Source organism: Podarcis filfolensis (genome assembly GCF_964270895.1).
Source record: "Podarcis filfolensis genome assembly, chromosome: 13".
Classification (NCBI taxonomy): Eukaryota; Metazoa; Chordata; class Lepidosauria; order Squamata; family Lacertidae; genus Podarcis; species Podarcis filfolensis.
The window spans coordinates 35248215-35272336 of record NC_139615.1 but is presented as its reverse complement, the minus strand read 5'-3'; the positions used below and the strand labels follow the sequence as shown (position 1 = coordinate 35272336).

Genomic DNA, 24122 nt, shown 5'->3' with positions numbered 1-24122 from the left:
CTTCCAAGACGTTCGACAACCGAGGTGCAATGGGCCGTCGACAAAATAAATTGTGAAAAATGAGAAACGCGCCTCGGAACCATTTGACTTCTGAGGCGCGTTCAAAAATGGAAGCATTTACTTCCAGGTTTTTGGCGTTCGACTTCTGAAACGTTTGGCAGCCGAGACGTTCGAAAACTGAGGTTCCACTGTATATAGAGAGATTCATTCAAAATAAGCCTGGTTTCACTATCCAAAGAGGACTGGAATTTGGATCGACCTTAATTGGAGCCCAGGTAGTCTCAAAGAAGCAGTGCTTTTTCATCAGGCTTTGCTAACCGGGAGTTTTGGACTACAATTCCCATCAGTCCCTGAGGCACCGCAGGCATGTTGGGCCAAGCAGCCTCCAGGGTTGTCAAGGCTGGCAGATTATTTTTTTTATAGATTTCTTCAGTGATGGGTCTTAAAAATACAGGTTTTGGGTGTGAGGAATTCAAATCTGCTAGCATTTTTGTGACTGGACGACATTTAGCTGGGTAAATCTATGTTTGATTAAAGAGCACATAAATTGTTCTTGGAAAACCATTTTTTTTAAAAAAAAATTCACCTTCTGAAAACATCAAGTAATGCTAAATAATAGTTAATGATAATAGTAATAATAATACTATATAATGGCAGGTACTTGGCAATCATTTTTAATGATTTCTATGCAATTTTACGCACGTTTTACTTATCAAGCAAAACTAAGTTAGATTAATTTAACCAGTGCTATTTTTCTAGAAAAGAGGTGCCAGAACTCACCATGAACACCTCGCTTGTTCTTTTATAATGGCAATGGCACCCACATGAGAGGTGCCTGAGTTCTGGTGAGTTCCTCCTGGGAAAAAAGCCCTGAATTGAACCAAAATATATTTTTTAATTCCCAAGGCATGTTACAACTTTTTTTAGCATCCCTCATTTTGGGAATAGGAAAGTTGAAAAATTCAACACACCCCAACACGGCAGGCTGTGTGTGGTGTGCTCACATGCAGGCCTGTCCACTTAGTTCCTCACTGCCACCCTTCAATATCTGCTGCCTGAGGCGGTTATCTCACTCAGCCTAATGGTAGGGCTGGAGCTGAATGAGTGCAGGGTTTCTGCAGCTTCTAGGACACCCCTTTCTTCAAGCTCAGGAGGAAGGGCTGTTGCGGGTGGCGAGTGAAAATGTGGAAGCCCGACAATGTCCAGAACTTTGTCTCAGCCACTGATGGAGACGTACCTTGGACTAGAATTCCTCTAGTCTCCCCCTTTCTTTTTTCCTTTCTCCTCCTGTGATGGAACTCCTATTGGGGGACTTCCCTGGCTTTTTTCTGGCCCATGTAGGACCAGTCTGGATAATTAGCCTTGGTGAAGACCTGATGTTTTCATCCCCCAAAAAGTTTTTGATTTGAGTTTCCGTTGAAATGAGGCTGCATTTTAATGTTTTAATGTTGTATTTTAATCTTGTTTTTAAGTTGTATTTCAATCAATTTGTTTTTATATCGATTGTTAGCCGTCCTGAGCCTGGTCTTGGCTGGGGAGGGCGGGGTATAAATAAAATTTATTATTATTATTATTAGAATGAGGAGGGTCCTGGGTGCAGACCTGTTCCTGACCTGTTCCTTTCGGCTCCATCTTCTGTAAGGTACTTTGTGTTCAGTCGCAGTGATACACCTTCTCTCTCTGACCTCTCAGGTTCTTTGGGGTCCCGTTTGAATGAGCTCAAGCAGAAGGTGGTGGCAGAGAACCCACAGGAGTACGGCGTTGCCGTGCCACGTGAGTAAACCCCGCTTTTCTTTTCTTTTCCATGGCAAAATGCACCTCCCGCCTCACCCCAGCACCTCCACCGTTTATGCCAAGCCATTCATTACAGTCTTGTCAGGTGAAATGTGCATTTGGCAGACCTGAGAGGGAAGGCTTCCATTGCAATCTATAGCTGTAGAAAGAGCCGGGAGCAGGGAGCAAGAAACTGGAACAAGTGGGGGGGGGGTAGAGAGAGAGAGAAAGAGGGAGAGGGAAAGAGAGAGGGAGAGGAAGAGAGAATGAGAGAGAAAAAAGAGGGAGGGAAAAGAAAGAAAGAGTAAGAAAGAGAGGGGGGAATGAGAGGAAAAGAAAGAGGGGGGGGAGAGAGAGAGAGAGAGAAGGAAAGAAAGAAAGAAAGAAAGAAAGAAAGAAAGAAAGAAAGAAAGAAAGAAAGATAGGGAGGGGGAGAGAGAGAGAGAGAATGAGAGAAAAAGAGGGAGGGAAAAGAAAGTAAGAGAGAGAGAAAGAGAAGAAAGAAAGAAAGAAAGAAAGAAAGAAAGAAAGAGGGGGAGAGAGAGAGAATCAAAGGCACCTCCCACCCACCCAGTCATTAAGGAGAGATAGGGACGCGGGTGGCGCTGTTGTCTAAATGACTGAGCCTCTTGGGCTTTCCGATTGGAAGGTCGGTGGTTCGAATCCCCGCAACGGAATGAGCTCCCATTGCTCTGGCCCGCCTCCTGCCAACCTAGCAGTTCGAAAGCACGCCAGTGCAGGTAAATAAATAGGTACCGCTGCAGCAGGAAGGTAAACGGTGTTTCTCTTCACTCTGGTTTCTGTCACGGTGTCCCGTTGCGCCAGAAGCGGTTTAGTCATGCTGGCTACATGACCCAGAAAGCTGTCTGTGGGCAAACACCAACTCCCTTGGCCTGAGAGTGAGATGAGCGCTGAACCCCATAGTCGCCTTTGACTGGACTTAACCGTCCAGGGGTCCTTTACATTTTAAGGAGAGATGTATTAAAATTGCTCCATTTAAAGGTCTGAAAAACAAACAAGTGAATGATTCTCAAATGCAGTGGCGGAGGAAGGGGGTGTGGTCCACCCCAGGTGTCATCACTGAGGGGTGTGTGTGATAAAATGAGTTTGAAAAATAAATAAAAATTGGGCTCACAAAACTTTTTAGGAGTGACATGGAAATGGCAGCGTGGGACTTGCGCCTGCCTACTGCCTCTCCCTCAGCCGCCCTACAGCTGAGGGGGAGGTGGCAGAGAGGCTCCAAACGCAGGAGAGGCTCACCCCACCCACAAGGACATATTGCCCCACCCCTGGCTGCAGGACACGCCCCTGCACCAGGCACCCGAGCAGCTAGCTGCGCTACTGCTCAAATGCAAACTTTAATATTCTGAAGCCTCTGTTTCCCTGTGAAATATGTTTGCACACAACTTGCCACACTAGGAGCAAGTGGCGGCAAGAGCGTGAAACTGCTCTAAAGGGCCGCTGAATTGGGATGATGGATGACTTGGTGTTAAGCCATCCATCCGTGGCAGATGACAGAAATAATTATCCCAGAATGTCTTAAATAAGTGCTGTGTATGCACGCATGCCTCATAACTCAGCAACCCCCCCCCCCCCCGGCCACTGTGGATGATTTGAAAGCTGTGCACAGATGGGTCCTTCGTCTCTTGGGATCCCAAACGCAGAAACTGCCTTCTACCTTAGAAGGGCTGTAGGCGCACCTGAGCAGAGACACCGTTCGTGCCAAGCGTGTGTATGTTTTGTGTGCACGCACGTGGGGCACTTCTTGCCCCCAGAGATTCTCCTTGGCTTGTTTGCTGCGATTTTCGCTGCGCTCATCAGAGTGTGCCTGGTCCCGAGAGTTTTTTTTAAACAGAGTTGGCATGGAGGTGGCATTTCAGCTGCTAAGCATCTGTCTCGGTTGGCCTCGCTGCTCCCACAGGGAAAGTAAGAGGGGAAGGGGAGCAGAGGGTCATCTCACAGACCCCTGTCCACGCCAGTGTTCTTCAACCTTGGGTCCCCAGATGTCATTGGACGACTTCTTCTTCTTTGGCGATCACTCGTAGCCAAGTAAGATTGTCTTCCATAAACACTGTTTTAACAGTGGGTCCGTAAGTGACTGTGGAGGCCGATTCTGGATCCACATGTCCTTACACAGTGGGGACATAGGTTTCCAGGTGGGAGTTGATCATGGTGAGGGTTTGCCAAGCATGCCTTCCTCTTAGCACTGTTTCTCCCTTTCATCCCGAATTCAAGCTTCTTCAAAACCCATGACACCTTTGGTAAAGGCTGTTCTCCAGTTGGAGCATTCGCAGGCCAGTGTTTCCCAGTTGTCGGTGTTTATACTACATTTTTAAAGATTTGCCTTGAGAGTGTCTTTAAACCTCTTTTGTTGACCACCAGCATTATGCTTTCCATTTTTAAGTTCGGAATAGAGTAGTTGCTTTGGAAGATGATAATAAGGCATCTGCACAACATGACCAGTACAACAAAGTTGATGTTGAAGAATCATTGCTTCGACATTGGTGATCTTTGCTTCTTCCAGTACATTGGCATTAGTTTGCCTGTGTTCCCAAGTGATGTGTAAAAATTTTCGGAGACGCTGTTGTCAACGGTGTCCTTGGACTACAGCTCCCAACATCCCTCACCTTTGGCAAAGCTAGTTAGGGATGATAGGGGTTGTAATCCAATTTTGGGTGCCTCAATTTAAGAAGGATGAGCGGGAACGTGCTCAGAGGAGGGCGATCAGGATTGGCAAGGGTCTGGAAACAAAGCCTTAGGAGGAACGGTTGAAGGAGCCTGGAAAAGAGGAGACTGAGAGGAGATACATTAGCCATCTTCAAATATCTCAGAGGCTGTCACATGGAAGAGGAACAAGTTTGTTTTCTCCTGCTCTGGAGTGGAGGACTTGAACCAATGGCTCCCAGTTACAAGAAAGGAGATTCCGACTCAACTTCAGAAAGAACTTTCTGACAGTAAGAGCTGTTTGACAGTGGAATGGACTCCCATGGCGGTGGTGGACTCTCCTTCCATGGAGGTTTTTAAGCAGAGGTTGTGTGGCCACCTGCCATGGATGCTTTAGCATTGCAGGGGCTTTGGACCAGAGGTCCCTTCCAACTCTACAATTCTATGACTCTATGAATATCTGCAGACAAAAGCTTGCAGAACTCGGACCTGCAGAGCCCACGTTGCTGTGGGGCAGGCACGATGCAGGGGGCAGGTGTCTACAGGGCAGAATAAGTCTGAATGGCTTGATCTGATGGAATCCAACACCATTTGGATCGCTGGAATATCGCTGAGTTAAACTATGCAAAGCCACCTCTTGCATTCTACCCAGGGCAAAACTCAAGCAGTGGGGTTTTTGGGGTTTTTTTTTTTTTTTGCTGGGACTGTAAACAAAACAAAACAAAACCCCATGCCCAACATGCTGCAGTTCCCTGATCCTAATTCCATCACTCATGCCTATAATTTTAAATATATATATATATTTTAAAAAAGAACATTAAATGCACCCACTCACTTAACATCACATGCTCAGCCTATAAAAGGGTTTGGATATAAGTACAGGGGCTTCTCTTTCCAACTTTCCATTCTTTTTTTTGCCCCTTAAAATGAGCCGCTTCCCTTCTTACTACCTGCTTTCGATTTTGAAGCCTTCCTCTGTTTTGCATCAGCATTTTGTGCTTTTCATAACATCGATGGTAGAGGGCTGCTGCTGTTGTTTTATTCAACACAAAATTCTATAGTGAGCGGGGAGGCAGATTGCTTGCTTTGGTCCTAAATGCATTAGGATGGGTTGGGGTTCGAGGGTGGTGCAATAATCTGGCTTTCAACCGCTGCCAAAGAACAAGGCGATGGTGGCGGCGGCGGCCACGGGAACTTCCTGATACGATTCTGAAACTGCTGGAATTAAATCAGAGCAGCAACGTTGGGAGAAATTTGCCGCCGCTGATGGAGGTGTTGAATAATTGAAACATTTGTAAGGCACCGAACTCGGCTATAAAATGTGAAAACCGTTTTGGGAGCCAACAAGGAGATTATATAAATGTCCGCGGTGTGAGGCCAGATGCAGAATATCATTTCTGGCATCAGTAAAGTCCATGGAGAAATAGCTCATGGCTGTTGAGTGCAAGGCTGGAATACAACCAGAAGGGAGTGGGGAGGTGGTAACCTACAACCCCCAGCCTGATTTATTCTTTTGGCCTAATTTCATGGGGGTGTCAAGGAGGAGGAAAGAGGGTGCCAATCAGACCCTGACGGATTACTTTTGATACAACATGACCGCCAACTGAAAAAACGCTTCCCGTTCCTGAGGTGTGGTGTGTTCTGTGCTATGAAAAAATAAAATTTACCCACCAAGAGGAGCTAGATCAGTGGTTCCCAACCTTTTTTTGGCCATGCCCCACCTAAGCATCTCTAAAATCCTGATCTCTCTCCCCCACTGTGACATATACAGTGGTACCTTGGGTTACAGACGCTTCAGGTTACAGACTCTGCTAACCCAGAAATAGTACCTCGGGTTAAGAACTTGCTTCAGGATGAGAACAGAAATCGCACGGTGGTGGCGCGGCGGCAGTGGGAGGTCCCATTAGCTAAAGTGGTATCTCAGGCTAAGAACTGTTTCAGGTTAAGAACAGACCTCCGGAACAAATTACGTTCTCAACCCGAGGTACCACTGTAATTCTTATTATTCAAAAGTGAACTATTCATGTTGAGGAAGCCTGAAAGGCCATTAACTTGGTCTAAACAAGCTTCCAAATTGCCCCCCTTAAAAATCACATTCCCCCCCCATGGGGTGTGTGCCCCATGTTGGGGACCACAGAGCTAGCTTCTGCAACATTCCACCCAGGCCAGGACTTTTTTCAGCCGGAACTCACCGGAACTCAGTCTTCACCTCTCAGGTGTGCACCATTGCCATTGTAAGAGAACAAGGGAGGCTTTCATGGTGAGTTCCGGCACCTCTTTTTCTAGAAAAATAGCACTGCATAGAACCATAGAATTGTAGAGGTGGCAGGGACCCCGAGCGTCATCTAAGCCAAACCCCTGCAATGTGGGACTCTCAAGTCTGGCATTCATGACAGATGACCATCCAACCTCTGCTTGAACATCTCCCAGGAAGGAGAGTCCACCACCTCCGGAGGGAGACCGTTCCACTGTCAAACAGCTCTTATAATCAGAAAGTTCTTCCTCATGTTTAGTTGGAATCTCCTTTCTTGTAACTTGAAGCCAGTGGTTCGAGTGCTACCTTCCGGAGCAGGAGAAAACAAGCTTGCTCCATCTTCCATGTGACAGCCCCTGAAATAATTGAAGATGGCTATCATCTCTCTTCTCAGTCTCTTTGTTACCAGGCAAATCAAGGGAAACTGTGCACAGACTTGACCTGTGCCTCCATGGGCAGCTGTGAGTCCAAAATGCTCCCTGAGGCAGTTGCCTCACCTTGCTTCATGTGTGGGCCGGACCTGCCAGCCCACTTAATAATAAAAGCAGAAAGAAGACCAAGCAGACATAATGAAACCTTTCCATCAATTCAGAGTACACTGGTACCTTGGGTTAAGTACTTAATTCGTTCCGGAGGTCCGTTCTTAACCTGAAACTGTTCTTAACCTGAAGCACCACTTTAGCTAAAGGGGCCTCCTGCTGCTGCTGCGCTGCTGCTGCACAATTTCTGTTCTCATCCTGAAGCAAAGTTCTTAACCCGAGGTACTATTTCAGGGTTAGTGGAGTCTGTAACCTGAAGCCTCTGTAACCTGAAGCGTAAGTAACCCGAGGTAACACTGTACAGTCTTAAATGTATGGGGTGGAGGATGGCGTTGCAAAAAGAAAGAAAAAACGTGTTCAGATACTGTCTCTTGCCAAGTTCCAAAGCTGCATCGTAAGCTCAATTTTAGTTAGTGTTGTCTTCATTAACTTGCAAATGAAGGGGGGGGGGGTTGGCCGTCAAGCAGTTTCGCTTCCATCCAGCAAGCTCAACCAAATTTCTGGGGCAGTTCAGTTAATTGACAAGAACACGGTTTAGGAAACCGCGACCAAGGTGAAAGCCGCAGAATGCAGCCCAAGTTAGGAAATCAATTTCCGAAAGGGGAGGGAGGGAGCAACATTAGCCTGAAAAACTGCCTGTCTCCTGCCCACCCGTAAGAGAGATGGCAACTACGGGACTTCGACTGGAGCCCTGCCCAGAGGACGCAGAGTTAGTGAAGGGCATGCGTTTGCTTCCCCTCCTCGAGTGATTGAAACCCTTCAGACGTTGCATTGTGGACAGAAACAAGCCTTTTAAAACAAGAACCCCAAACCCAGTGTACTTTGCAAACAGCAAACACATTCTCCAAACTTTTATGTAGCCAGAACAACACCGTTCGTGCAAAATGAGGTCGTGTTTGCAGATATACCACGGAGGGTGGGGGAATCACTTTAGATAAAAGCCTTAGGCCCTAAAGGTTAGGAACTCAAAAACAGACCAAAGATCACAGGGCTGTTCACAACATAGCACAAGAACGTAGCTGCAGTTGAAGATGGATAATACAGTGGTACCTCGGGTTAAGTACTTAATTCGTTCCGGAGGTCTGTTCTTAACCTGAAACTGTTTTTAACCTGAAGCACCACTTTAGCTAATGGGGCCTCCTGCTGCCGCCGCACCACCGGAGCACGATTTCTGTTCTCATCCTGAAGTAAAGTTCTTAACCCAAGGTACTATTTCTGGGTTAGCGGAGTCTGTAACCTGAAGCGTATGTAACCTGAAGCGTATGTAACCCGAGGTAGCACTGTATTGCACATGATATAAGAGTAAAAACAGCAGGAAAATCCAGGGTGAACACCCAAAGACTTCACTGCAGCAGTAACAGGTTCTGGGATGAACATAACATTTGTTAAAGTATGAAATTTACTGGCACTGTCATTTTATTGCCCCAAATTTGTCTTCATTTTTGGCATTTCCATGCTGCTTTTTAAAAATAAATAAATTTATTCATTTGGTTTTTCAAATTAAAGTTTTACAATCACATATCCAACATACAACATAAAAACAAGATTCCAAAGAATTTCCTGGACTTCCTTTCTCCCCTTTGTGGGTCTTATTGTTAACCATTTCCTCCCCCATCTTTTATAATAATCCAAATCTTTTACATCTCCATTATGTCCACAATTCACCATTAAACTACAAGTGATATTCCAATCCTACTAATGATGTTAACTGTTTGCAATGATTTTTAAGATAAATTATAATTTCCCCCCATTCCTTATTAAAAATTTGGTCTTTCTGATTTCTGATTCTTCCGGTCGTTTTTGCCATTTTGGCATAGTCCATCAACTTAATCTGCCATTCTTCTCTGATTGGAACTTTATCTTCTTTCCATCTCTGGGCCAATAACATCTGCGCAACCGTAGTCGCATATATAAATAGTATTTTCTGCTCCCTTGGGATTTCAGCACCTACAATTCCTAAAAGGAATGTTTCAGGTTTTTTTCTTTCTGCGCTGCTTTTCAGCCCTAAACCCCACTCCCCCCAAAAAACACCAGTTAAACTAAAACAAAAATGCCTGGGGGAAATGTACACACACACACACACACACACACACACACAAACAGATGCACATCTCCTCTCTTTCACTACCAGGGACCCTATCCTGTGGGAAGCACACTTTCTATGCTGTTGTCACATAACGTATTTTCTAGTCTATAAGACGCCCCCATGTATAAGATGTCCTCTATTTTGGGGGACTTAGATTCTTAGATTTAAGAAAATGGAGGGAGATTGCCCAGAGTTGTTGAGTTTTTTTTGGGAGGGGATTGCCCACAGTTTTGGAGCATTTTTTTTTGGGGGGGGGTTTGTCGAAAATCGCTCACCCGCCTTACCAATCACCACCACCAACCCCCATTCAACAGACTGCTCGCCGCCACCAACTGCCATTCGGTTGCCCGATCGCCTACAGCAGGCATAGGCAAACTCGGCCTTCCAGATGTTTTGAGACTACAATTCCCATCATCCCTGACCACTGGTCCTCTTAGCTAGGGATGATGGGAGTTGTAGTCCCGAAACATCTGGAGGGCCAAGTTTGCCTATGCCTAGCCTACAGCAACCGCCATTCGACTGACCGCTCACCGCAGCGCCAGCCTATTTTTAAAGGGAAAAAACCTAGTCTTATACACGGAAAAAATACAGTATGTATTCATCTCTAGAGGTTGAAGATCAGGAAGGAACAAATTCTACTAGTTGGAGCAGAAGGAGCTATTCAAAGCACAAACACCCTCCCTTTTTCTCCTGAGCATTTTTTATTTTTTTTGTTAGAAACAAAATGACTGAGTTTTTAAAATAGCAATTATCAGTGGGCAGGCAGTGGGTGGGGGTGGCAAGTCTTGATGATTTCAAATGCACGGTTGCACAAATGGTGCTTTAAACCAAGGGTGGGGGACCTGGTGCCTGAATTCAGAACACTGCATGTCAACTCTGGGGATGGTCCAGTAGTGCTTGTTTTTAGGGTGGCACTGCGGGTTAAACCACTGAGCCTAGGGCTTGCCGATCAGAAGGTCAGCGGTTCGAATCCCCGCCACGGGGTGAGCTCCCGTTGCTCGGTCCCTGCTCCTGCCAACCTAGCAGTTCGAAAGCACGTCAAAGTGCAAGTAGATAAGTAGGTACCGCTCGTCGGGAAGGTAAACGGTGTTTCCGTGTGCTGCTCTGGTTCGCCAGAAGTGGCTTAGTCATGCTGGCCACATGACCTGGAAGCTGTACGCCGGCTCCCTCGGCCAATAAAGCGAGATGAGCCCCGCAACCCCAGAGTCAGCCACGACTGGACCTAATGGTCAGGGGTCCCTTTACCTTTACCTTTAGGGTGGGTGGGAGCTGGGTTGAGGGCTTCAGTTTTGGGTGGAAGGATGTTGCCTGCTGTGGCCTCCATTGCCTAGGTGGCCAGTTTTGATAGAAGCTGTAGACCAAAACCTGTGGCAGGCACCACATTGGCTGCTACTGCCATAAATGGACCACACACCTACCCATTGAGGAGAAAAACAGACAAGTAGAACAAAGGTTTCTCAGAGGTCAGGTCTATGGAGGCCCCACCACTCCTTTGTCATGATTCTCTTGGGGCCAAAGTTGTTGTTTATTATTATTATTATTATTATTATTATTATTATTATTATTATTATTAATATTTTTATATCAATTTTCAATGACAATCCAATAATAGCCTCACTATAACAATACCAAATTATAATACAGTTACTAATACCAATCATTCAAATACCAAATTATATCATTTAGATGGCCCCCCATGTGCTAGAATCAGTGCTTTGGTGGTTTTCTTTATTTCTGCATTCCAAAATCTTACTAATTTCAATTACATTCCAGTCAAAATAATAATCTCTTATACAACAACTGCAATATTCATAACTTCGATTCGTGTTGACACATTAAATCATGAGTAGGCAAACTAAGGCCTGGGGGCTGGATCCGGCCCAGTTGCCTTCTAAATCCGGCCTGCGGATGGTCTGGGAATCAGCGTGTTTTTACATGAGTAGAATGTGTGCTTTTATTTAAAATGCATCTCTGGGTTATCTGTGGGGCATTTTTTCCCTTCAAAATATAGTCTGGCCCCCCACAAGATCTGAGGGACAGTGGACTGGCCCCCTGCTGAAAAAGTTTGCTGACCCCTGCATTAAATGATCTATAGAACTAGAAGCGAGGCACTCAGGCTATATCCTTGTTCTTGCTGTGTGTCGGGGCCAAAGTTTTAACCTGTCTCTTTCAGTGGCACTTGAGCAAGCTGAACGTTGGACAGCCAAGGACAGATGAAAGATAAAAAGTACAGCTTCATGCGGCGCGAAGTAAAACTGTGGAACTCATTCCCTCAGGAGGCCGTGATGGCCACCAGCTTGGATGGCTTTAAAAGAGGAATGGACAAATTCCTGGAGGAGACAGCTACTGATGGCTACAATCCATGAGGGCTCTGCTCTGCCTCCCCAGTCATGCTTCTGAATACCAGTTGCTGGAAACCCACAGAAGGCCACAGAGCTCTTGTGCTTGGGTCCTGCTCGCAGGCTTCCCACAAGCAACTGGTTGGCCACTTTAGTAACAGGAAGCTGGACTGGATAGGCCAGGCCTAGGCAAACTCAGCCCTCCAGATGTTTTTGGACTACAACTCCCATCATCCCTGACCACTGGTCCTGTTAGCTAGGGATGATGGGAGTTGTAGTCCCAAAACATCTGGAGGGCCGAGTTTGCCTAGGCCTGGGATAGGCCATTGCCTTGATCCAGGCAGGCTGTCCTTATGTTCTACATCATTATGAGATGGTGTTGGACTTTCGAAGGAAGAGAGGAGAACTAGCCCCGCTGTACATCGGAGAGGGCTGTGTGGAGAGAGTCTCTTCCTTTAAATTCCCAGGAGTTTATCTCCGTGAAGACCTTACTTGGAAAATAAATACAACCCAGGTGGTTAAGAAAGCCCAACAGAGACTCCATCTCCTCAAAGTATTGCCGAAGAGCGATGTCAATCAACATTTGATGATCTCCTTCTACCGGTCAACAATAGAAAGTGTCCTTTCATACTGCATCACGGTGTGGTACGCTGGTTTGACATCATCTGATAGGAAGTGCCTACAGAGGGTGGTGAATACAGCACAAGATATTATGGGCTGTCCCGTGAATCCGCTGGATGAAATAGCGGAAGAACGTTGCCTCAGGAGAGCGAGGAAAATTCTCAGGGATGTTTCACACCCTGGCCAGCACTTTCTTGATCTCCTGCCCTCGGGCAGAAGATATAGAAGCATGATTAGTCGCACCAACAGGGTAAAGAACAGCTTCTATCTGTGGGCTGTTAGGCTGCTGAATGAAAAGATAACAACAGGGCAACTGACTTTCGGGTTGGGTGGTTGTGCGTCAGTAAATGAGGGGAATTAAGACTAAGAGCTGAGTGGGGGGTGCTCGTGTAATCTCACTGTATACAAGTTGTACAAGTGACAATAAAGTATTTCAATAATTAAGCCTTGAGGATTGGTTTGCCACCCAGAAGCAGCAGCGGAGGAAGCCTCTTGGGCACATGAGGTGGCACACCCAGGGCAGGGTAAACTGCCCATAGGGGCAGGGTGCACAGCACCCATAGGGATGGGGCACATGACGAGGCTTCAGCCGGCCTACAGCTGGGGAGGGAGGCAGCGGGTGGACAGGGTGGCGCCTGCGGGCGCCTGAGATGCGTGGCTCGGGTACGCTACAGGCCCAGCGGTGAGTGCTGCCCGTCATTTTGTCATTGGGGACACCCGGGGTAGACCGCCCCCCCTACTTCACCCCCCCTTGCTACTTCCCTGCCCAGAACAAATTCTCCTTTGCAAATAGCAATGCCACATTTGTCATGTTGATATGGTCTGATTCTTGGCTTCCTCTCTCTCTTTCTCTTTCTCTCTCTCTCTCCCAGATACCACAAGGTCGAAGAAGAGCCACGAAAAGGAAGGCGTGGAGTACAATTTTGTTTCCAAGCAGTCGTTTGAGACAGATGTGCAGCATAACAAGTAGGCCTTGATGTCTTGTGCTTTTGTTGGGGGGAAATGAAAGTACAGTATATCTCTTCTGGGGAAGACTCCAGAATCCGATCTATATGCAGAGAGGCTACCATCCTCTTTGCTAATAGAAGCTTCTGGGCTCTTAAAAAAAAACTGGCCAGGGAATTTTTGTTATTGAGCTGCACACATTTTCTTAATATGGGACTGTAGTGAAAGAGAAAACTACAACAGTGGGTTTTTTATTATTATATGGTCACAGACCCACAAAAACAGAACAAAATCATACAACTTTACACAAAGTTAAAATATATGGTGCTTATATAAACTATAGCCCAGAAGCAAGCTAAAAATACAGTTAAATTAAGAAAGCCGCTTCATGGCTCTTTGAAAGGAGAAACCTAGCAACTTTTTCCACTATTATTTTGTTCAAGTCAAGCAGTAAGTAGGCCACATACCATTCAAAAGTCATTCCTGACTATTTTAGTAGGATGAGAGTACGTAACCTATTTTGCTCATCTCTGCAAAAGTTGCATGCAAAAAGAGCAGGTCTTAATGCTTCTGTTGCTCCACCCCCACAGGGGCAGAGCCGTTTTATTATATAGAGTACCCCCAAAACAGCCATCTAGTACGGCAGAAGGAAAACAATTAAATCTAACCCTACAAAAGATCATCAGCTGGTATTTGAGAACAGTCAGGTTATCCATGTAATTTTTCTGTAAAAGTACAGTATTTACATGCCACCCTCTTGTAGAGCATCAGGGGCAGCATGCAACCACATGAAAACATGTAAAAGCAATATGAAGTAATCATTAAAATCACCGGCTGCTCAAGACACATTTGAAACAACTGCATAGGCCCATCAGCATGAACAAATCTAGGAAATGATATATAATAAAATGAAAAGGATGTTTGAAATAACCTTTGTAAAAAAAAACCACACCAGAAGCTTTTTTTGGGGGGGGGGGAATTATAGGGACAGAACTACCTAAAATGTATAAAAAAATATTTATGTATGCTACTACAGTGGCAAGGTTGTTACTTGCCCCGGAATGAAATGAAGCAGAAGTCCAAGCAAAGGAAGAATGGATACGTACGGAATATGCAGAAATGGTGAAACTTACTGGAAGAATAAGAAATTTCTGACTTTTGTCTTCTGGGTTTCTGGGGGTTTTCCTGTTGTTGTTCTGTCTCTCACAGCTAGAATAAGCCTACCATTAAAATTATGGACTGGTCATTTCTTCGTCAGAGGACAAACAGGCAAATTTAGCAGGGGATCAAATACTTTCCCCCCTCACTGTATGTGTTTGCCTTGTACATTTATGAACATTTTATTTATATATTTTAGACCTTATAATTCCTATAACAACACAAAAGATTGATCCTTCCTTCCCATGTCAAATAAAATACTAAATATTAAATTTCCTCTCTGACATGGTAGGATTTCTTTTTTCATGCTGATAGCCACAACTCTGAAGACTTTCCCACCCCAGAAATAAGTGTCTAGATAGGATTATCCCCGTTTTGTGAAGCTGGTTGGTTGCATTTCTCTCTGGAATGGATTCAGATTTCTAGCCTTTTATTCTCCTGGTGGTGACACCAGAATGATCAAAAGCAGTAATCCCTTTTAATCACATTGACTGCAGCCAACATTTCTTATTTTTTATTGGAGGAAACTGTGTTGTACTGCAATAAGCATATGACACAGTTCTGCTACTTTGAAATCTGAGCTGAATACTTTGAATTCTGCTCCACAACTTAATTCCCTAAATGTTTTCAGGTTTGTAGAACACGGGGAGTATAAAGAGAATCTCTACGGGACAAGCCTGGAGGCAATTCAGTCGGTCATGTCCAGAAATAAAATTTGCCTTGTGGATGTCGTGCCTGAGGTAAACTGTCACGATTATTGTTTTGTTTTTTTTTAAAAAAAGAAAAATCTTAGCTTCCAGAATTGTGTTTCAGTTCCACCTTACCTATAGGAACATGGGTTTTACACCAGCTTTTTGTTCACTGCTTGGGTTTCGATGGATCAGTTTCAGTTATAGTCATTCCATTATATGAAAAAGATTTTCTAAGACCAAATACCCACTTGGTGGACTGTTTCCCTTATTGGCTAGCAAAATAAAGGTAAAGGGACCTCTGACCATTAGGTCCAGTCTTGGCCGACTCTGGGGTTGCGGCTCTTATCTCGCTTTATTGGCCGAGGGAGCCGGCGTACAGCTTCCTGGTCATGTGGCCAGCATGACTAAGCTGCTTCTGGTGAACCAGAGCAGCGCACAGAAACGCCATTTATCTTCCCACTGGAGCGGTACCTATTTATCTACTTGCACTTTGACGTGCTTTCGAACTGCTAGGTTGGCAGGAGCAGGGACCGAGCAACGGGAGCTCACCCCATCACGGGGATTTGAACCTCCGACCTTCTGATCGGCAAGCCCTAGGCTCAGTGGTTTAACTCACAGCACCACCCGCGTCCCTGGCTAGCAAAATATGTTAGGCCAAATCGAGGCCTCTAGCTGTTGCCATAGAAGCTCCTTATTATTGGCTGGGGGCATGATCCTTTCTCATTTAAGAGAGTCTGTAACCCAGGGTGAGCCATTATGGTGCTATTCAGATGTTTTGGACTACAGCTTCCATCATCCTCGTCCATTGGCCACGCTGGCTGGGGCTGATGGGAGTTGTAGTCCCTAACATTGGGAGGGTCCCTTGTCGGCTAACCCTGCTGTAAGCTGCTCTCCTTGAGATGAGAGCAGACAAATTGATTTACTGCAGACAAGACAAAGCTGTTGGTGGAGGAGGGAAACAGTGGATTTGTCTGCCCCGGATAGGATCATACTGTCTTTCCAGGGGCAGATAGGCAGTGTGGTGCTACACCAAACCCCTAAAACTGCTGATGGGGTCAGTGGCTTCAAAAGAGTGTTTAACTGCACAGTGAAAAGGATAAGGCTTCCAGGGCCATTGCAAGCTCCCTCCTTAAGCATAGGGACGCGGGTGGCGCTGTGGGTTAAACCACTGAGCCTCTTGGGCTTGCCGATCAGAAGGTTGGCGGTTTGAATCCCCGCAACGGGGTGAGCTCCCGTTGCTCTGTCCCAGCTCCTGCCAACCTAGCAGTTCGAAAGCATGCCAGTGCAAGTAGAAAAATAGGTACCTCTGCAGCAGGAAGGTAAAAGGTGTTTCCGTCACGGTGTCTTGTTGCACTAGAAGTGGTTTAGTCCTGCTGGCCACATGACCCGGAAAGCTGTCTCTGTGTGTGTGTGTGTGTGTGTTGGGGGGGGCAATACCAGCTCTAGTTTTGTTTTCTTGCTTTAAGTTACTGTGCAGCATTTACAGATTGGTGAACGGGATTCTCCCTTTGTATTCCTGCCTGCCTAGGCTGTGACGCACTTGAGGACGGCGGAGTTCAAGCCGTATGTGGTGTTTGTGAAGCCTCTCATCTCAGAAAAGAAAAAGAACGCCCCAGCGTCTCTCCTGACCGATGAAATCTTCGTCCCGCTTGTAAGTATTTTGCTTGAAAAGCTAGTTCGCAGAAATGAGCCGCAACATCAAGGGGACTCCAGGTCCACCCCGCTGAAAATGATTGCAAAGCAGACTCTACGCCCACCTGCCCCAAGTGTGGTACTTTGCAATCTGTTACCAGCAGGGATCCCTTTTGCAAGACCATGTAAGAGATCACCTACACCAGGCATGTCCAACAAGTAGATTGTGATCTACCGGTAGATCACTAGACATCTGCGGTAGATCACTGGCTCCCCAAAGAAGCTGAACAACTGTGGCTCCCCTAAAAAGCGCTCAACATTTTACCTCTTCCTTGAAAAAACATAACAACTTTGACCCGAACCCCCAGAAAGGGGGTAGATCACTGCCAGATTTTAACTCTGTGAGTAGATCGCAGTCTCTTGGGAGCTGGCCACCCCTGAACTACACCATGAGTAGGCAAACTAAGGCCCGGGGGCCGGATCCGGCCCAATCACCTTCTAAATCTGGCCCACAGATGGTCCGGCAGTCAGTGTGTTTTTACATGAGTAGAACGTGTCCTTTTATTTAAAATGCATCTCTGGGTTATTTGTGGGGCCTGCCTGGTGTTTTTACATGTGTCGAATGTGTGCTTTTATTTAAAACGAATCTCTGGGTTATTTGTGGGGCATAGGAATTTGTTCATTTTTTTTTCTTTTCAAAATATAGTCCGGCCCCCCCACAAGGTCTGAGGGACAGTGGACCGGCCCCCTGCTGAAAAAGTTTGCTGACCCCTGAACTACATGCTTCATTTCCATTTCAGTTGGGGGTTCAGGCCTTGCTTGGGCACTTGAGATGAATTTGCTTGCTCCGTATGATGGCTTATGTCAGGAGAGGGAGAAGGGGAAGTTTGTCCCTGCTGATTTCCCTTTACATCTCAGCGCTTTCGACACCCTCGACAGGGGCATCCTTACGGGGAGGCTGTCTCAGTCAGGAGTATTGGGGACTCTTTTTCAGCGATTATGCTGCTACATGGATGGCAATTTGACGATGTTGTTTGGGCCCATGGATTTGCTAGCGTGCATTACAGCAGAAACTCAACATCAAAAAAACGAAGATCATGGCCACTGGTCCCATCACCTCCTGGCAAATAGAAGGGGAAGAAATGGAGGCAGTGAGAGATTTTACTTTCTTGGGCTCCATGATCACTGCAGATGGTGACAGCAGCCATGAAATTAAAAGACCCCTGCTTCTTGGGAGAAAAGCAATGACAAACCTAGACAGCATCTTAAAAAGTAGAGACGTCACCTTGCTGACAAAGGTCCGTATAGTAAAAGCTATGGTTTTCCCAGTAGTGATGTATGGAAGTGAGAGCTGGACCATAAAGAAGGCTGATTGCCAAAGAATTGATGCTTTTGAATTATGGTGCTGGAGGAGACTCTTGAGAGTCCCATGGACTGCAAGAAGATCAAACCTCTCCATTCTGAAGGAAATCAGCCCTGAGTGCTCACTGGAAGGACAGATCGTGAAGCTGAGGCTCCAATACTTTGGCCACCTCATGAGAAGAGAAGACTCCCTGGAAAAGACCCTGATGTTAGGAAAGATGGAGGGCACAAGGAGAAGGGGACGACAGAGGACGAGATGGTTGGATAGTGTTCTCGAAGCTACCAGCATGAGTTTGACCAAACTGCGGGAGGCTGTGGAAGACAGGAGTGCCGGGCATGCTTTGGTCCATGGGGTCACGAAGAGTCGGACACGACTAAACGACCAAACAACAACAACAACAACAATTACAGCAGAGTTTGAATTTAGCGCCCATGCAGTTTAACATCTCCGTGAAACCGCTGAGTGTGGCCATCCTGAGTTTTGGAGCACAATATCATCAATATGTGACACGGTGGATGAGGGTGGCGCTGTGGTCTAAACCACTGAGCCTAGGGCTTGCCGATCAGAAGGTCTGCGGTTCAAATCCCCGTGACAGGATGAGCTCCCATTGCTCTGTCCCAGCTCCTTTCCCAAAAAAACAGAGTCCTTTTTGTTGGCAATAATTCAGACGGAAATTCCCAAGTGTCAAAAAAAGTTTATTTATGTATGCCACCACTGCGGCCCGTGTTTTGTTAGCCCCAAAATGGAAAATGAGTGAGGTCACAACTAAAGAAGAACGGCAACTTAAACTGATGGAATATGCGCAGCTTGCAGACTTAACATATAGAATAAGAGAACAAGAAGAACACGTTTAGAGAAGATTGGAAAACGTTTATTGAATACACGGGGGGAGGAATTGTGTACACTTGAAAACGTTGGCAGCATTCAGATAAATTCAACAGTGTAAGTTTTGATGGATGTAATAATGGAATACTGAATGGTTTAGTTTATTTAAAATATGCAGGGATTTATGATATGCAAAATGAACCATGGGAAGAGAAGAAGGAAAGTCATTGATATTTTGTTTAAATGAATATTATAAAATGTAAGACAGAAAATTTAATAAAAATTATATATATATGTATAAAACAGATAAGACTGAGACACTGTTAGCGATTGGTTCCTCTGTCCAGATTAGTGGAACATATCCTCTTCTGGATGGGTTTACCCTCCACTTGAAGAAGCAGGCGCACAATTTGCACCTAATGCTGCCATTGGAGGCACTGTGAGCAGAAGTACCTTCTACCAGCTTTAGCTGGTAGCCTAGCTGAATAGGGGATAGCCTTGCCTCAGTTGGCAATGCGCTGGTAATCTCCAGGATAGACTACTGCAATGTGTTGTATGTTGGGCTCCCCTTGAAGATTGTTTAGAAGCTGCAGCTCATGTAGGATGTGGTGGCTGGATTGTTAAATGGAACCAGAAGACGTGAGCATGTAGCACGGGTTCTGGCTTAACTGCGTTGGCTACCAGTTTGTTTCTGGGCCCAATTCAGAGTGCTGGCTTTGACGTGTAAAGGCACATACAGCTTTAAGCACAGGATGGAATGAGACAGGTGGAAACAGCTATCTCCTGGTGGCAAGCGCAAGGCCGCAGTCGTGGCCTCCCCCAAAGAATCCTGGGAGCTGTGGTCTATTATTGGTGCTGATAGTTGCTAGGAGACCCTCATTCCCCTCACAGAACTACAGCTCCCAGAATTCCCTGTGAAGATGGATAGTTGACTGTTAAACCATTCTGGGCATTGTAGTTCTGTGAGGCGAATAAGGAGTCTCCTAACTACTCTCAGCACCCATAACAAACTACAATTCCCATGATTCTTTGGGGTGTGTGTGAAACCATGACTGATTAAGTAATAGAACAGTGCTTTGAATTGTTTGGTGCAAAAAGGGCCATAGTCTCTTTCCCCCTCACAGGCTTATCTGCAAGTAACAAAACCTGCTTTCTGTGGCAACATGTCTCAACCTGAGGATTTTGTTTCTTAGCTAATGCCCAAATGGTACTGCACCCCAGCAGTGTAGCTAGCCAGGGGACGGGGGAGAGGGGCATTTCGCACTGGGTGCGGCATAGTGTGCCACAGGGGTCTTTAGGGTGCTACAAGAGTCTGTAGTGCAGCACGGTGGCTGCTTTGAGTTGGGGGTTGGGATTCTGGGTGGCAGGGGAGCTTGTGGCTCCTGGTCATTTTGGTCACTGGGGGGGATGGCGGAGCTGGTAGGGGTTGCTACGTCGTCTCATGTTCTTTTTGATTTGCAGGATGAGGAGCAGCAAGAAATGCTCAGCTCGGCTGCCTTCATCGAAGAGCAGTACGGCCACCTGATTGACACTGTCCTGGTGAAGGAAGATCTGCAGAGTGCCTGCAGCCAGCTGAAAACCATCCTGGAGAAACTGAACACAGACTCTTTCTGGGTGCCAGTCTCTTGGGTCAGGTTGTAGTCTGCTATGCTGTGCCAAAGAAAGAAAGAACGAACAAACGAAAGAGAACGAGATATACCTGTTTGATAATGCGCTGTAAATAATGTGGATGATCAAAAGGAGTAGGGGAAAATGGAACTCTGCTGGAGCAGCCAGTTTGCTTGGGATGAAAACAAAGAGAAACCTTCCTCTGTGTGGGAGCAGATTCTAATGCAATCGGAAAAAAACACACGTTGCAATGGAATGGAAAAGCGCCGCAGGATACAATCCAGAGATTTTTGTTTCGTATGCCACTGGACAATAGTCATGTCAGATTCCAGGAGTTTGGACAGAAGCCTTTAGCTTTTGGGAAACTTGCAGTTGTGTTTGTTTGTTTGTTTGTTTGCAGTATTTCTAGGTTGTGCTGTAACAAAGATCTTAGGGCTGCTCACGACAAAAATAACAATAACAGGATGAACAAAGAAGTATAAATGCAGTGTAAAAAAAAAGGCTCCGTATGTGGTGGTTCCAGGCAAAGACTGCAAAAAATGTTAGGAAGAACACACACAAGCTCAGTTTTTCTGTTGATCACTGCAATCCTGGATGGATAAATTCAGTGAAAGAGTTAAGTTCATGTAACGAAATAAGGTACTTTTATTCGTTCATTTATTTACTTCTTAACCAGGCTAGAACTGGGAGAGCTCTTATTCAGATGGTAAAAGTTGGTGCTTTTTTGTGAAAGGCGAAATCTCCCAGGGCAAATCAGCAAGGCTCTTAACTTCCTGCCTGAAAAATGAACCATGTTATGTAACCTAAATATAGCCCCAACTATAGCTAACTATATTCTGAGCAGTCAAAGACCATCAGGGATTGTTTCTGTCCCTCCTATTGTATTTGCAAGTTGTCCTAAATAATGGACTAAGAAGTGTGTTTGAAGCACGGGGAACTTTCCATTTTCTAACTGGAAAAAACAACTATTTAGAAATAAAATCCCAAATAAAGAAATGGCTAGGGAGGTATATATGCAGGGATGTCCCCAGAATATGGGTTTTCATGGCAGCTTTGTGGATTGTATGTGTTTGCTGGCATTGTTTGTTGGAAGAGGGAGTTGTAGGAGTAATTTATAAAGTGAGGAGTCAGGAGACTGCCCAGTATGTTTCTTGCTTGTTTTAGTTTCTTCCCTGAGCCCCACCTCCTCACTCCAAAAAATCCATGCAGATTTTATATTCCAGTGTAATAATATTTCCATGTGCATTTATTTGTAATAATAATTCCCATAGAGGAAGACTTTCCAGTAGATCTTCCCGGGGCTGTTAATGTGTGTCAACCAAAACATTTATCATGAACTTTCCATTTAAAACTCAAGTTCTCAGCATACTTATGATTTAGACCAGTGGTCTTCAATGTTTTCAGACCCAAGGCCCACCAGATGCATTGGGGGGGGGCATTTCTTTATTATTATTTTTAACCATTTTTTAAAATGGTGGTAGTGCTGCTGTCACGACCCACATTAGATCAATCTGTGACCTAGTACAGTCGTACCTTGGATCCCGAACGCCTTGCGACTCGAACATTTTGGCTCCCGAATGCCACAAACTCACAAAGTGAGTTGTTCAGGTTTGAGAACGTTCTTTGGAACCCGAATGTCCGACAGGGCTTCCTTGACTTCCAATTGGCTGCAGGAGCTTCCTGCAGCCAATTGGAAGCTGTGCCTTGGTTTCCGAACGTTTTGGAAGTCGAACGGACTTCTGAAACGGATTCCATTCAACTTCCAAGGTACCACTGTAGCGGCTTCTGACCCACAAGTTGAAGGCCAATGATTTAGCCCATCCGTTTCAAAATTGCATTTGGGGTTTTATTTTTTTTGGAAACTTACAAGTGGTTCTTTCTTCAGTGAACCAGTTAACTGTAGCAGACATGCATCCTTGAAAGAGACTTTATCCACCATTGCCAGCCTTCAGTAGGGGATATCGTGGTGTGCTCTGTGATACCCATCTCGGTTGATGTGAGCAGATGGTTAAAGACACTGACTTGCATAAATAGAGTGTCAACCTTGGAACATAGCCCAAGGTCATGGGAAGGAAGCATGCGGGGGTTCCATGGCAGATGGTCAGGTGACCCTCAGCGGACAAAACAATGCTGAAAAGGGTTCCTTGAAGGTAGAGAGCTGGAAAAATCACACCGGTTTGATTCCTCCTGTATAAATAATTCGCTTTGTGATGTTAAAAGTGGGACAATCCATCATCTCAGCTTGAGTTGGCACACTTGGTAGATGTCATTATTTTTCTATGGCTCACTGTCTGGATGAGAGCTGTGGAGTTTTGTTTACTTGTGCTGTACTCTCGGATGTACTCCCCAATTGTTTGCTCCGAATTTCAATCCCTGTTTCTAGTTTGAAGAATGTTTGAAGTATATTCTCTTCCCCACCCCTTCTTCTTCCTTTGATCGGTGTTTGATGCTCCTATTCCATCACTAGGTAGATGCTGCTACGTAGCAGATGTTGCCTTATCAACTTCCTCCTGCATCTTGGGTGCATTCCGCGAAAGCCATCATTCATTTTTCCCCCACGGCCGCTTATTCTGTGAGACTGGGCTGTGCATGTCTTGCGCAAGGAAGCAACCGCCAGAGAACAAAAACATGCATGTGAGGAACCTCTTACTGAGAAAGGGCTGCTCCTGTGTGTGCATGAGGCATTTTCAGCCTTGCGTGCTTAAATACAAATGATTACTACAGCTACCTGGTGACAGATGATCAAGTAATACTGGCAAACGCTCCATGCTTCCAGTTCTTATCCATGGTGCAATGCGGTGGAAAGGAGAAAGATTTGGTACATTTTCTCTCAGAACTATCGGTAGAACGGGGAATAACACATTGCCGCAGTTCATTCTGACCTAAGGCAGCCTGTGGACACCTAGGATCAATCTTGACTTATCCATTTGCTAACAGCTTTAATATGTGCCATTCAGCCATATGCATATATTTTTTCTATTCAGAAATAAGTCTGTTAAGTTTGGCTTACTCCCAGGTAAGTGTGCTTAGGATTGCGGCTGTGGGCAGTTTTTCTGGCTGCTGGCAAGGTTTGGCTGTTTTCTTTTCATGTGTGCTACTTCTCTGAAATAAGCACAGTCAGCCATGTTGGCATTGAGCCATCCCTGCTTGCCTCACCTTAATGTCTTCGCCCGCCCCCAATCTGTACAGTGGGACGCAATCCCATCTCTACTCTTGTTTCATTATTTCAATAAGTTTTGTGATACTCAGTATTTGAATTAATCTTTGGCAAAGAAATACTTTCAAATGAGCACTGGTGCCCTGATGTTCTTAATTTAATAAATATATTTATCATGGGAGTGCATTATTCTGTATATTACAGGGGCTGGACTTGCCCATCTCCACATGATCGGATGCCGCGAAGAAGTGTTGTCAGCTCTGGCTGGTGTGGGGAGAAAAGTTCCTAAGGGAGAGCTGAGTACGCAGTGCTTATCTGCTACTAAACTTCAATCCAAAAGCAAAGAAGGAAGTATGGGATCTCCAAACCACAACATATGGGCAATATCTTCAGCAGCAAGTATTTTGTTGACTGGCTGGCTGCTAGGATTTGCCTTCACAGCAAATACTAACATGGCTTTAATATT

General features: G+C 45.5%; 1 protein-coding gene across 6 annotated transcripts in view; it reads left to right on the top strand.

Moving 5' to 3' along the window:
- MPP3 (MAGUK p55 scaffold protein 3) overlaps nucleotides 1-23837 on the top strand; it is an 81098-nt gene extending 57261 nt beyond the window's left edge. For 5 of the 6 annotated variants that reach the window (XM_083583068.1, XM_083583070.1, XM_083583069.1 and 2 more), the window contains 5 exons: nucleotides 1693-1773; nucleotides 13149-13242; nucleotides 15011-15119; nucleotides 16600-16722; nucleotides 20353-23837. In XM_083583068.1, the coding sequence (XP_083439194.1) occupies nucleotides 1693-1773; nucleotides 13149-13242; nucleotides 15011-15119; nucleotides 16600-16722; nucleotides 20353-20532 (587 nt within the window). In that variant the 3' untranslated portion in view covers nucleotides 20533-23837. The remainder of the gene's footprint in view (nucleotides 1-1692; nucleotides 1774-13148; nucleotides 13243-15010; nucleotides 15120-16599; nucleotides 16723-20352) is intronic. The other variant, XR_014541014.1, reaches the window with a different exon arrangement.
- The last annotated feature ends 285 nt before the right edge of the window (nucleotides 23838-24122 follow it).